The sequence below is a fragment of the Echinops telfairi genome, unplaced genomic scaffold (genome assembly GCF_000313985.2).
Source record: "Echinops telfairi isolate 266 unplaced genomic scaffold, ASM31398v2 ScPeMD7_23;HRSCAF=83, whole genome shotgun sequence".
Taxonomy (NCBI): Eukaryota; Metazoa; Chordata; class Mammalia; order Afrosoricida; family Tenrecidae; genus Echinops; species Echinops telfairi.
In genome coordinates this window covers 59,328,547-59,344,044 of record NW_022103920.1, presented here as the reverse complement: position 1 = coordinate 59,344,044, position 15,498 = coordinate 59,328,547, and the positions used below count along the sequence as shown (strand labels likewise).

Here is a 15,498-nt window from a genome sequence, read left to right as displayed (position 1 = left end):
TACAAATGCGCTTTACACAATTGATGTGTGTATGGATTGGGATAACAGTTGTATGAGCCCCTAATAAAATGTTAAAAAAGAAAAAAAAAAGAAGTCCTTCTAGACAAGTTGGAATCCATGGTGCTAAAATTTATTTCCAAACTTGGATTTCAAAATTACCTTCAATATTTTCTTACTATTAGTTATGCTAAAGGCACGTTCTGCTTTCCAATGAACGACCCCAGTGCACCTTCACTACCCACTCGGATTCGTTCTGGGACTTGAAGGCGCAAGCCAGAGCCTTCTCACAAATGAGGATGGACTTGGAGCGTATGCAGCAAATCAGTCTACCCTAAGCCGAGACGACGCGGCCTGCACGCCACAGTAGAGCCAGATCTCCTCTGGTCATTAGGGCCCTTCCTCGGTGATTCAGCTGTCAAAATAAGACTGCTGATATTATCTGTTGGCATGGGCTTTTCATTTTAATTATGTGCAGTCCATGCTTCAGGGTCACTAGGAAACACACCTGTGCTTTGCTTTAAAAAATAAAATGAAACCTTAAAGTCCATAAAACCATAGTAGCCCTTTATGACCAAAGTAAACATATATGTGTGTGTGTGTGTGTGTGTGTGTGTGTGTGTGTGTGTGTGTTTAAATATGTTCTGATTCTCTGTTATGGTTCTTTGGTATAAATTTTACCATAGAACTGGTAACTTCATGAACAATTTTATTGAGCAGATACATAAAATCTTCTGTTTCATTAAAAAATTAAAAGTTTTTAATTGCATAGTTTAGCCACATCAGCTTTTTGTTTTTCAAGGACATTTACCATATGCTGTCATTATGATTCATCCTGGGTTTTTCCCCCCACACACAAAGTCATGTAAAAGTGCTTTCCCTTCATGTAATTGTCATGAAGTAAGAATAATTTATAAAGCACACTGACAATTACTGACAATCACTAAAAAACTGTTTGAAAGCCATAAGGCTGTGTTCTTGCTGAGCACATATAGAACAGGTGTTCCCACTCCCTGTGTCCTTTGTATACACATTCATTCTGTATTCAAATCACAGAGGCAAGAGGCCAGCTCGGGTCTGTTACCTCACTGCTAATTTCCCTAGCAAATAAACCGGCAGCTGCTGGTCCATGAACCAAGTTAGCATCAAGAACAGGGCGCTGGATGCATGGGACAGGATGCGTTCATGGAGCCCCTCAGCAGCACACTTGGGGTCTTCCGATGCAAAATATGCCTCCTGCTCTTAGGTAAGGCACTACCTGCGTTGTGTTGTACCTCCTTGGTAAACGTTTGCTGTAGGCTGTGGATTGGCTCAGGGATCTAAGAGTTGCTTAGAGCCTCTTAAACAATAGCTCACTGTGTTCCAGAGAAGAAGCAGAAGCTCTTAGTCGAATGACCTTTCATGGACAGATCAGTTTGGTTTTCTCAGAACAGCTCTTAACCGTCAATAGCACTCGTTCAGCTAATGAATGCCTTCTTTTTACAGAGTTTACACACGGGATCCACAGCCTTGTGCATTTTGCCATGGCAAAATTTTCATAGGTCATGCAATTATGGTCACTCACAGTGAAACTCAAAACACTTTATGAAACTGGCTTTCAATTATTTTTAAGATTTTGTTATGAGCTGTTGATTCTGCTTTATATTAAACTACCTATCTTAAGAATATGGGGAAAGGTGAGGTTCTAATTTTTGTAGGTGAAACTAAATTGACCCCCAAAATAAATATTTTATACACAATAGAGAAATGTGTTGGGAAGTATTATTTCACCAAAATACCTTTAGTCTTTCTTTTTTCCCCCCCGCCCAGTGACTAGTCCTATTAAAATTCTTTTCTGCACCTTATTTCTCTCCCACTCTCCTTGTACGCTGGAGCTCAAAGAAGATGCTCTTCAATGTAACCATTGTTTTTTTTAATCTGTCAACGTTACTTTTACCAAATATTACCGTCTCTTTTCCGTTGTGTTTTTCAGTTTCTTTTTTTAAATCAAGTTAGTTTCGGGTTGAGTTTCTAGTCAACAGAGAAAATGTTTTAAAAGACCTTTACTCTTAAACATTAACATCTTACCTAAAATAGCAGTTTAAGACTTGCCTTCTTCTATCATCCAAAACCTTTCCTCTACTGTTATACTCTGTTCTGTGATTGTTATTCAGATTTCTACCTAATGTGGTCCATCTTTCCACTTATATAAAATGTGGGTTTGCACAATTTTTTTTTTTAAAGCACTTGAGTTTTCCAGAGTTGTGACAGGCTTAATCACTATGGTGGTTATATTATCAAAGTCAAGGCTGTAATGAATTTTTATTTTTTAGTTAAAGAATTACCCTTTTTGAACTTTTTCTAACTTCATGTGTTATTATGTATGCCAGAGCCTCACTTGTTTTTAATTTTATACTGAGAGAACTCTTGCCATTTCATAAGCAATGGTAGTGTAGTTAGCCCAACAACCTTTGTGGCAACTCATTTAAGGAATTAGATTTAAATAAATAAATTTTACCTTAGAGAACTGAATATTGGGCCCATAAATATGGAAAGTTATATTCAAGTATGTTATTTAGATAAAAATAATTGCATAAACTACTTCAATAACTATGAATAGTTATTATCTCTTAAGACTTGCTTCTTACTCAAATTTACTTTTTTCCACAGGTAGTATGTTGTAAAGACAACAGGCAACATGAAAATTTTTGCTTTGAGGAATGAAATTTTGTTTGCTTCTTTTACTTTTTAAAGGAAAAGAAACAGTCTCACAAAAATGACATTTGTTGAGTCAACTGAAAATTCGACGGCACAATTTCTGTTTTCTTTAAAGATGCATGCGTTTATTTTCAGTTAACATTAGTCATGTTGTGTCTGCAAATACCATGTCTGACAATGGCGAAGTAAATGCCAACTATTTCAAGTTACATCTAGAGGTCACTTTGGTGAAGCCTGCTGTTTATATTCAATGCAGTGAAACTGGTCTAGGGAGTCTTTTGGTGCTGAAATATAGATGCATTTTGCAGTCAGACTTTAAGTCTTCCTTAATCCTGTATACTTCTTTGTAATTTCTGTATAGCTGTTGCTATAAGTTTAAAAGCGTCCTTAGAGGCAAGATTATTGCTGTCATTTTAGGTCATTTTTATGAGATAAAAGACTTCCTCCCTTTACCAAAAATATGTTAACCAAGACATCTACAGTGGTGGCCCCAAGTGACAAGCACAAATTGTCCAGTATGGAATTCTTCTGCTTTTCCCCTCCAGGTATAGTGTAATGCTTTAGATGAAAACCAAACCAGAAAACAGAGTTTCCATTTTTATACTAAAAAATATTGTTACTCTTACAATATGGACTTCTACCAACTGCGTGCGGCAGAGTCAGCCTCCTCGTGGGGTTTGCTGTGGTCTTTTAGGGACACAGATGGCCAGCTCTTTTTCTCACAGAGCTGCCGGCTGGCTTCAAACTGCCAACCTTTTGGTTCCCAGGCAACCACTTAACCATTGCGCCACCAGAGCACCTTCAGAAAATCTTAGTCCATTTCATAATATTTCATTGTCAGTAAAACCTGTGAGAGCTGGAACCTGTGTAAGGTGGACACCTCTCAGAGAAGGAAACCTCAAGTCATTTCCTGGAGCAAGCCCAGGAAGAGGGGTGGCTGCAGACTATTAAAGGCTGCACCCATGTGGGACCTGGCACAAAGCAAGGCAATCCCATCAAGGGCTGGCTCTCCAAGGTTTCTTTGTAACACATTAAAACTGCTAATAAAATCAAACTTAATACTGAAACCTAGCACTCATTCAGGTTCACTATGTGAACTGGTCCAAGGAGATTTAAAAATCGTAATGTATTTGTACGTCTTTGATTAAGGTTAATCTCTTCATACAGAGGTTGATTTTTTCTAATCAGCAGTACCAGTCCTTTATATTTTCTCATGCAAATAGAAAAGAGCTCTTGAAAATTTCTCCAGATGAAGCTAATTAAAAAAAGATTAGTAAACTACTGTTTTGACAGCATAGATTCATTACATCTGCACTGGGGAAATATAAATGAATTGCAAGGGAATATGTTTCTTAAGTGTGGGGAAAGTATCTAATCATCTATTTATTCCCTAAATTTCACTACAAGGAAGGACTGCCTCAAATCATGAGCTCCAAAAGGAGTAGTGGAAATCCCTGCCACTGCTGGGAAAAGCTACCTAGTGGCTGCCAGGAAACAGTCACGACCGTGGGAGTAAGCAGTTTGGCCATTGACTTTACTGGTCCACAGTAAAGTCTGACCATAGACTGACCTATGATGATCGGAGTATAATTCTGACTGAACTCCGTGTGTCACTGGTATCATTGGGGGCAGTCATTGTAGAGAAGTAAATGTACTTGCTTTTTTTTTCAATTGGGAAGGATTATATTGTTCAATTTTCCTGGTAGTTACAGTTGAAAAACACTGGGTTTGTCATAGTATGAATGTATTACTATGGAGTGCAAGTATCAGTGGAATAAAAATAACAGTGATGTTTGCAGCTTGAATCAGAATGTTGCCTCTTAAGTAAGAAAAGACTGGAGATTCTATAAACTAATGGAAAGCAAAAAAAAACCTTTTTTCATTTAAAAACAAATATTGCATCCCAGGGGGGGAAAATGAAACCACTTTATTAGAAAAAAAAGCATTTTATATGATGTTTTCAATAATTTTGAAATGGGACAAAATGAGTTCCTGGGGTTATTTTAGAAACAGCAGCATCCAATAATACCTTAAATAATATATTGCCACCAATATCTCTGAATAGAGTTAGTATTTCCACATCAAGTTAAATTTGTTTTCAAATGTGTGTGCTTTTGCAAATGCGCATGTATGACAGTGAAAGACGGCACAGCTGTCACAATCATTTGACTTAGAGATTGCCCATGCCTTTTTGTATCAGATAAATTATAGATAAGCTAAGGAATGCTAGCAAGGAATATAATTTTCTTTATACTGCCTCTGCTCTCGGCCTCCTAGAAATGGTTCATTTTGCAAGAAAGGCATGAATCTCATGATTTGAGGCAGTCCTTCCCTGTACTGAAATTTAGGGAATAAATAGATGGTTAGATACTTTCCCCACACTTAAGAAACATAAGACGCTGCTACCCCGATGACACATTTCAGGGTGTCAAGAGCATTAATTTAGGGAATAGAAAGAACTTAGAGCGCATGCATGTAATCTAATTCTCCCCTTTTTTTTACACAGAGAAAACTGATGTTCGGGGAAATAAAATGATTTTCTACTTCCTTCCTATAAAATTCTATCTCTAGTTCCTTCTTTTCCTAATTATTCACATGAGGAACAACTCCAAATTTATCATTCTTGCATTTGCCAGAAAAGAATACAGAAGCAAGTTTTCATGCCTTGAAATTTCTTTGTTATTCTCTAAGTTACTAATATAAATGTACTTGTCCATTATTTTTCAAAAACTGTAAACTAATCACAAGTTCACACAGAGGCTGTCAGGAATTCTATATATTTGCTCACGTGTTGAGCTACTTTTTAGCTCATCTCATTCCTTTCCATTGACTGGAAGTCTCTTTTCCCTCGAACCCCTCTGATCGTCTGTGTGTATGGCCCTCCTGACTGCTCAATCATCCCTGCCCACCCAGGGACTCACGAACTCCTACCAGAGTACCAGAGCCCCAAATCATGGGCCCCTGTTCCCAGCTTTACTGTAGAAGGGAGAGAGAGCTACTGTAGTGGGAACCTGATTTTTCATATGAGCAAGCCTACATATTTCATTTCTTCCAAGAGGTTATGTGCGAAAAACATCTTCTTATTTACTTCGCCTTTTCTAATAGTGATTACCTTTCCCAAGATGACTTGTGTGGACAGACTTTTTAACTCTTGTGAAATGCAGATTTTCTGCAGCCATCAGAATTAAAACCACCTCTTCCAAGGACTCTTTGAATCTTAAACCTTGGACTATATCTGGTCTCCAGAAAGCCATCTGAAAGACAAACGATACTTTAGCTTAAATCGTAAAGGATGTTCGTCTTGGGCACTGTGTTATTTTAAAGAGGTATCCATGGGCAGATAGTTTTGACAACTATCCAAATGGAGGAATAAAAGTTTTGTTTTAAGGTCATTTGGTAATTATCTGAGTTATTCTTGAAGAAAATATTGTATTGAATCCTCCGTATCCACATGCTATTCACAAACAATGCTGGCCCTGTTTCTCCATATTTATACACAAGAGTGTATAATCACTAAGCTGAGCTATAAAAATCTGTAAAGAGTCTTTTTCCTTCTGGAACATCTTTTGCTCTCTTGGAAATGTTGCCTCGTGTGTTAAATATTAAATAAACTTCAATCTAGTTATATTATTGGCATGTTATTTTTATTTTAACCTTGAATATTCTAACTTAAAATCCTCATTCCTAGTAGAAAGCAAACTCTGCCATTGAGTCAATTTTAACTCAAAGCAATAAAGGGGATAGGCACTTTGCATATTAAAAATTGAAATTGTAAAATAATTATTATGTTTTGAAAGTTCTAAAATGCTGCCATCCAGAAGAATGTTTAATATTAAAATATTGTAGCTGTGGAATAATTACTGTCCTTTAAAAATGTTTAAATGCAACTTGGTGGGCTGATCCTGATGAATCATGGCTTAATGTACTTCTCAAAAGGCATTCTACTCCCATGAAAGATTTACAGTCTCAGAAACCTGAAGGAGCGGTTCTTTTCTGTCCTATAGGGTCACGATGAGTCGGAATCAAATAGATGATAAAATTACATTATTTAATTGATAAACATTTTTATCAATTAGATTGATTTTTAAAACCTTCAAATATCCTGAGGTTTTTTTTCTTCAGGATATTGAATGTAAGGCCTTGCCTCAAGGGAAGAAACTTATCACAAAGAAATTTCAAGCCAATCAGAAGGTGGGAAAAAGAGCCTGCCAGTGTTTTGCAAATCACATAGCATGATTGGGTGAGTCTTGGTCCAGAAAACAGGCCACTGTTGTTGTTAGATGACATGGAGTCCATTCCGACTCATAGTGACCCTGTGGCCATCGGAACAACCCACGGCCCAACCTCGCGCCGTCCGCACAACTGGTCCTGTGCTTGAGCACCTGCTATATTGCAGCCACGGTGTCAGCCCGTCCTGTGGGGCACCTTCCCCCTTGTCCTGCCCTCAAGCATAATGTCCTTCTCCAGGAACTGGTCGCTCCTCACAACATGTCTCATGTATTTACGATGAAGTCTCTCCATCCTGGCCTCTAAGGAGAACTGTGGCTGTGCTTCTTCCAAGACAGATGTCTGCTCTTTTGACAGACACTGGTACTGTCAATATTCTTCACCAGCACCGTTATTCAAATGCAACTGCTTCTTCATCAGTCGTACTTACTCAGTGTCCAACTTTCACACATGAACACAGTCAATGTTAACAGAATCCTGGTTAATAAGAGTCCACGGTTTTGGACTGTGCAACGAGTCCTCTTGCCAGTTCTCCCTTGCACGGTATTCTTTACAGTCATAAATCATACTTCTGCTTCTCCTTTTGATCTTCCCTTTACAGAAGCCATGTCATCAGCTGTACTCTTTGGGTGGAGTTATTGAAATACAGAAGGCTTCAGAGCCAAATATTTACCTCACCAGGATCAGTATGGTACAGGATCCTAGAATGAGCAGTAGCTGGAAGCGTCTTGTCCTTGAAAAGGATTCTCGCCGATCCCGTCCTCTCTGAAGTTGCCCATTTAGATTGTGAGATGTGGCTCAGGGTCTTCACAACTTTCCTTTCCTTCACAGCAGGCACCTGCTCAGGGCTGACAGTCACCGTGCCATCGCACACCATCCACGGCATCAGGGGCCAGGCCCTCTACCTCCCCGTGAACTACGGCTTCGACACTCTGGCTTCAGGCATTCAGATCATATGGCTGTTTGAGAGGCCCCACACAATGCCCAAGTACTTACTGGGCTCAGTGAATCAGTCTGTGGTTCCTGACCTGGAATACCAACACAAGTTCACCATGATGCCACCCAATGCATCCCTGCTCATCAATCCACTGCAATTGACTGATGAAGGCAGTTACATCGTGAAGGTCAACGTTCAGGGAAACGGAACTCTCTCAGCTAGTCAGAAGATACAAGTCACTGTTGATGGTGAGTCCACTCTAAGTATTTTTGGTCAGTGGGGAACCGTCCTGGTGAGTAAAGGCTCGGGCATCTAATGACCAGGGCTCTAGAACCTGGCTCTGCACCTTTGGCAAATTAGCTCTCAAAGGTCTGTGTCTTATCACCTTCATAGCTATCTACATCAAGGGACTTTCTGGTGGTTAAATAGAACGTTGAATATAAGGGTTGTGCCCAGTGCTCGGCAAAAGGTAATGAAGCATTAAGAATCCCTCGTTATTTGTTTGCCTGGAAATTGTCGCGCATACAGCTGCTAATAGAATGATATGGAGAAATTCTAATTTCCTCAGTAGGACGCTGGGAAGAGGCCTATGTTGATCACACGAAAACAATTCTGTAACTGGGGGACGATGAAACTCACACAAAGACTGTGTGAAGGAACAGTGGAAGTTGCAGGAAATGTACTCTGAGGGGTATTGTGGTCAACAAACTTTCCAGTAAGCATTGTCTTCATTGAAGTGCAACAGTTTTAATGTGTTATGTCCAATCCTCAACTTTAGATTTTTCCTCCTCTAACACTGTACTAGTTCCCCATTTTTATAAATATCATTTTTATAAATGATTGCTCAGGCACAAGCCTAGGAGCCATCACCGACCCCTCTTTCTCTCACACTCCACAGCTAGCTCACCAAAACAAGCACCCCTGTGTTTACAGTCAACAGACAGACCAAGTTCAACACCTCACTACCTACAGGACTGGCCTGTTCAACTCACCTGGACTGCCATTTCCCTGACAACTAGCCTCCTTCTTCCTAATCCTGCCTCCTGCTGTTTATAACCACCTAGCAGCTCACTTGTGTGCGCTCGCACGCTCTCTCTCTCTCTCGCTCTCTCTCTCTCACACACACACACACACACACACACACACACACACACAGAATCAGTCTGCTTCCTAACAAGATGAAGGCCCAGAAGGTTCCCCCCCTACAAACCCAGCATCTCTCTGAAAATTTTCTTACCTCTCTTTTCCTCACACACCTTGTTCTTCCCAGAAGACTATCAAGACACACTTCAGGAAGCCTGTGTTTGCTGCTTAATCCACCGACATTGCTTTTACCCTTGATATCAAGTAGGGTTCCTTCCCTTGTTCCTTTTAGGTCTCAATCCAAATGTCATTGTATCTGTCAAGCCTTTCCTGACCACCCTATGTGGTATATAACCCCTCTCTCCCAAACACACACACACACTATCTAGAGATCTACATTGAACTAGACATATGAGGTAGTTTTATTTGCTCTTTGTTTCACTTCCCCACCTAGAATCCAAGGCTCATGGGAACCAGGACTTTGTCTTGTTTGCTACTTCTGCACCTTTGGCTGCTTGCCCGTAGTGAGTGGGCAGTAAATATCTGTAGGAGGAATGAGTGACAGTGCGGGTGTCTGGAGAGGCTGGATGCACAGAGATGGGGAGTGTGGCAGCAGATGCCTGCCAACGACTTTAGGAAAAGAAAAGACACACTCACAGGGACTTTTGATGATGTTTTCCTGTGTGGTATCCTATCTCCCCATGAAAATTTTAATAGAACACCCATTCCTTGTCAAAGGGTAGTGGAAATGGATCTGCTTCGGATCTCAATAGGCATGTAGTGCCAGAAAGAAATCACTTCTTGGGAACCATCCACATTCGGATTACACGGTTAGAGGAAGTGTGTGATCATAATACCGGTTTCCATTCTGATGACTGGTTCTCCTCATACAAGACTGTTCACATGCTACCTATTTGGCTTATTCCATCCCACATGTCTCACACATGGGAAACAATCAGAAAATACAAGCTTTTTCTATATAATAAGCATACATGCATGCATTTTTTTCTTTTTAAATGGCAATAATGTAAACAGACACTATTCCAAGTCCTTTGTTCCGACCAAGGAAGAAAGTGGATTAAATTAAACGGAAATCACTTGGTAGCATCCTCCTTGAGCTCACTAGTAGCTCACCTACTAGTTCTCATTCATCTGGCTACTTTCTCCTCAACGTTCCTCTTCTCTGGGCTGGAAAATTGGGTCTTTCAGTGCTGTCAATGTGACCATGAGTCACCTAAGGGACATGCCCCAACCCCTATTAGAAATTTGATAAGAAATAAAAGCCTAAATTTAGAGGCCAATTGTCCATTTCTTATTATCTTATTCTTCTGTGTCCTGTAAGCATTCAGAGCAGGGGAGTATTAAATACATATATGTAGAATATATAAACAAAGTAAACCCACTGTCATCAAGTCAATTCCAACTCATGGTGACCCTATGTAGGATTTCTAGGGTTGTGATTCTTAATAAGAGCTGATAGCCTCATCTTTCTCCTTCACAGTGGCTGGTGGGTTTGAACTGCCAACCTTCTGGTTAGCAGTCCAACATTTACCCTAAACTGCCACCAAGGATATATATATATATATATATCCACGAATGCAAAGAAGAAGCATTGCCAGATCAAGCAACCTCTTCATCTTTCTTCCTCTTGTTGTGCAACTCTGGGTTTCCCTATTAAACAGAGTCAAGAGCCTTGAGGATAATGAAGGCTGCTGAAATCCAGGGTCAGAATTTGGGGAAAGAAATATTTAGTCATTCTTAATAATTTATTTAACAGATCACACTAAATGCCTACTGTGTACCAGGCTATAAAAGAAAACTATTTTCCTATGACTTGAAGATACAACAGGAATTCTGTTGGATTTTTCTTTTATTTCTCTATTTTCATATAAGCACTAATGCACATTTTATTCTATTTTTACAGATAGTTTGTTGAAGTGACAAATAGAGTGTTACAAAGTAAACATAAAAGAATTTAAAAGCATATCACTAATTCACGTACAAGAAAGGAGCAGGAAGCAGTGCATATACAATTCTTTGAAACATGACGTCAGCTCCCCAGGTAGCATAACATATGAACCTTTTCATATGGTGCAAAGGAGTTGAGGTTCTCCATTCCCCATAAACAGTTGGCTGCTGCAGGGACATTAGAACAGATCAAGGGAATAGAATAAATGTACATTAGTTGGAGAAGCACAATGAAAAGGGAGTCTGGAAGCTGCAATTCTCTACCACTAATTATATGCTCTATACAGAATTTCATTAGAAAATACTTGAATAGTAAGTTCTAGAAGTTGGCATCTACCCAAAAGCAGAGAGTTTGGTACAAATATTTTAATGACCCACACCTCTTTATTCTTCCTTTTTAATCATTACCTAAACTAATGACATTTACAAAATATAAGACTTTGGAATCATTACCCCAGACTTTCAGTATTTGAAGGAGTCTTATTATAATTCTATGGGTGCCCAAAATATTGTTGTTTCTCTTAACATTGCAGATCCTGTCACAAAACCAGTGGTGCAGACTCAGCCTTCCTCTGGGGCAGTGGAGTATGTGGAGAACATGACCCTGACATGCCTGGTGAAAGGGGGTACCCGGCTTGTTTACCAGTGGCTGAAAGATGGAAGGCCTGTCCGTACCAGCTCCACCTACTCATTTTCTCCCCAAAACAAGACCCTTCATATTACGCCAGTGACTAAAGGCGACATTGGAAATTACAGTTGCCTGGTAAAGAACCCTGTCAGTGAGTTGGAGAGTGACACCATTATGCCCACTATATATTGTAAGTTGGTTTTTGTTGGTTTGTTTATTTAACTGTTCATGAGTTTTCTTCTGGGAAGGCCTCACAGAGGTAGTTATGGAAAATATCAACACCTGCTGCCTTTTGTTTTTGATCACGATAGTTAGTAATTCATTAGTAGTTCCTATCACACTTCCTAAGCATAGGAAAATACACCCTTTTCTTTATTATTTCCTAAGCACTGTCTTGTCATGAAATATGTTGATCAGCACAACCCCATTTATTGAAGATGAAGTTCCATAATGGCCCAAAACAATCCAAGATACAGTCTGGGATTTCATCCACTGTGTGATCTCACTGTTCACAGTTCCTTTCATTATTGTATCACTTTATAGTTTTCATCAGGACACTCCATACCATCAGACCATATCTAATGTGTTGAATTAGGATTGCATTCTAATTTCAACCTAGCCTAAGTTTTCTCAACTTCTACACTAGTGAATTCTGGGCTGGACAACAATTTGTTACTGTCATGGGGTGCTGGGGGCTGACCCCTGCATCATAGCATGTTTAACAGCATATTAGCTTTGGCCTACTAGATACTTATAGTATGCTTGGGCGCATGCACGTACACACACGCACGCCAGCTTGTGACAATCAAACATCAGTCCATACATTGGCAAATGTCCTCTGGGGAGCAAAACCTCTACCCACTGAGAACCAATAGCCTGTTGTGTTGGAAAGTCTTCCACACAGAGCATAACTGCAATAGCATCTCCTCTGACCATAGACCAGGGATGTGAATAGCCCTGCTATCAGAGTGCATTGGGTCCATTAATATTTAACTTTGAACTCTCTATAGACACATTTTATATTTTTTCTCATTTGTAATATCTTCTGCTTTCTTTTCAATTGAAGTGATCTCAATTTTAATTTGTTATTGTTGTTGGGCTACTGTATTTTTATTTTGCTTTGTTTTTTTATGTTTTTCTGTATATGAAATCCAGGATAGGTAAATCGATAAAAACACTAGTTGGGTTAGTAGTTTCTTAGAGTATGGTAGGGGAGATTGGGGCAGTGACAGCAGGGAATAAGGAAAGAACACTAATCAGTACATGAAAGAAGAAAAGGTTGGGAAATGGATTGTGGTGATTGCACAACTATTTTAAATATGGTTGAACTATTGAGTTGTATGATATGTGAATTATATGTCAATAGTTTATTTTCAAGAAAAGAGAAGAAAGGTCAAGGGAAAACTCTACTGACCGCTTTGGATTGAAAATATTTATTTTAGCTAATTGAGTCAGAAGGAGAGAATTACGCCTAGTGCATTTATGCACTTACCGATCCAATATAGGAGGGGCTTTAAAAAATTCCTGAAAAGGTTCTATTATCATTTAATGCAGTTTGTCCAAATTTTTAAAGGCTCCTTGCATATGTATAATACTAGGAGAGGCATGGAAGCCTAGTATTGATGTGCTTGAGAATCAGACAGACCTAAATGGGAAGCCTGGTTTGTCATTACCATGTGACTTAAAGAAACCTCCATGTTGAGACCCATCTATATAATGGAGATCATTAAGCCCACCTCCCCCACTTGTTGTGCTCATGGAGTTGATTCCAGACTCATAATAAGCCCATATGACACAGTGGAACTGCCCCATGAAGTAAAAAGAAAAAGAAAAAAAAAACCAGCAACCATGTAAAGAACTTATACTTTCCAACTAGATAAAGCTTAAGAATAAAAGTGAGCACCAGCCATCAGGTAGGCATGGCCCACAGGAAAAGGAGCTTCTGGGAGAGGAGGGGTGTGATGGTAAGGGGCAGGTAGACATGGATGTTTTGCTTGGATCAGCCAAATTTAGTTGAGGACAAAGAACCATTGAGTCCTGGACTGGATGCTAACTTATATTTTAGTAGAAGATAGAACATACGTATAATAAGACGTATCGGGTAGCACGTCATGGGTGCCACAGGGGAGTGTACAAAGCAGCACAGTGGTTAGGACAGGAACTCTAGGGCCATAAAACCTGGATTTAAATTCTGGTTTGCTACCTTACTTCTTTGCACCTCAGTTTCTTTATCCAGAAAAGGGTGACAATGATAATGCCTACTTCCGAGAGTTATTGGGAGAATTAAATCTTTTACTCCATGTAAAATACTTGGAATACTCACTGGCCTGTGTTCCTGGTTTTTGACCAGATTGATTTCAACTCAGAGTGACCTCATAGGGGGATTGTTGGAACCTGTCAGTTACCAGGCAAGAGTTTTACCAGAACATAACCATCAATGCTCCTGACTGGCCAGTACTCTCTCACTGCCATCGCGTTGATGCCATCTCATAGTGCAGCGACCCTGTAGGACAGGGTAGAACTTTGAGGATGTAGTGTTTTGAGGATGTAGTGTTTTGAGGCTGTAGAGTTTTCAGAACTTTGAGACTGCAGAGTTTTGAGATTGTAACTCTTTACAGGACTAGAAAGCCCCGTCTTTCTCGCGAGGTGCAACTAGTGGTTACACTGCTGACCTTGCATTCAGCAGCCTGATATTTAATCACTGCACCATCAAGGCTCCTTGACTGGTCTATAGTAAATACTGTATTACTACCATATGATAGTTAGTCCATATTATCACAGTAATACTATTATCAGTCTATGTATCAAATTCAGAGGATAGAAATATTACTTCTGCCTAAGGAGCAGTTTGCTTCCAGAAAGTTACAGTTAGCTATGTATGGTTCGGAAAAGTAGCAATATCTGACAGCACGAGCCAAGGCCCAGAAATGAAAGTAGATGGCAATGGTCCAGCTAAGTCAGAATACAGGATTCAGGAAGAGGAATGGTAGGATAAATGACCAAACAAATAAAATTGAGTCAGACCATGGAGAGCTTTTCATGCTTGGTGTTAATTGGTAATCAATGAGGAAAATTTGATTTTCTAAAAATAAGAATATGAGGGGTCCCGCCCCCCAACCCATGCCAAAAAAAAAAAAGGATTTTTTTCAAAGCTACGTATTTAAATTTTTTTACAAAACAAACTTATCACCTTCAAAGTACTCTCCATTACACCTAATAAATTATCAAATCTGCTATTCCATTCTTGGAAGCATTTTTCAAACTCATCTGTTTGGTGGCTGATAGCCACTCCCTCATTTTTCTCTTCACCTCTTATACGTTGACCTTTCATGGCCCTCTTCATTAATGGAAACAAAAAGAAGTCACACAGAATGAGGATAGGTGAGTAAGATGTGTGGGGTTCGAGAGACATTCTGGTTTTTGCCAAAAACTGAAGCACTGAAATGGCTGAGCTGGTGCATTATTGTGGTGGCAAAAAGCAGTGTGCCATATGCACAAATCAGGCTTTTTTGTCGCACCCTGTTATGCAATCTTTACAAAACCTCTAAATAGAAAACTTGATAACAGTATGACCTGGTGGAACAGAGGTACTCCAAATGTACTAAAAGTTGACATTTTTATCCATTTGGAAAGTTGATGAGAATCCAGGACAAGGTTTGTCATCAAACAATATTTCATATTTTTTCGCCCTTTTTTAAAAAAAATAATTTTTCTGAGGGCATGTACAACAATTATCACAATCAATACATAAATCCATTATGTTAAGCATACTTATACATTTGTTGCAAAATTTTTTAATTTATTTATTTATTTACTTTTAAATGTTTTATTAGGGGCTCATACAACTCTTATCACAATCCATAATACATCAATTATGTAAAGAATATTTGTACATTCATTGCCCTCATCATTCTCAAAACATTTGCTCTCCACTTAAGCCCCTGGCATCAGCTCCTCATTC

General features: G+C 39.3%; 1 protein-coding gene across 5 annotated transcripts in view; it reads left to right on the top strand.

The window, feature by feature from the left end:
• Nucleotides 1-1,164: 1,164 nt before the first annotated feature.
• The window catches only part of HEPACAM2 (HEPACAM family member 2), a 50,381-nt gene continuing 36,047 nt past the window's right edge, over nt 1,165-15,498 (top strand). For 3 of the 5 annotated variants that reach the window (XM_045288851.1, XM_045288848.1, XM_045288849.1), the window contains exons 1-3: nt 1,165-1,243; nt 7,753-8,106; nt 11,443-11,727. In XM_045288851.1, coding sequence (XP_045144786.1) covers nt 1,165-1,243; nt 7,753-8,106; nt 11,443-11,727 — 718 coding nt within the window. The remainder of the gene's footprint in view (nt 1,244-7,752; nt 8,107-11,442; nt 11,728-15,498) is intronic. The other 2 variants (XM_045288850.1, XM_004702810.1) reach the window with 1 other exon arrangement.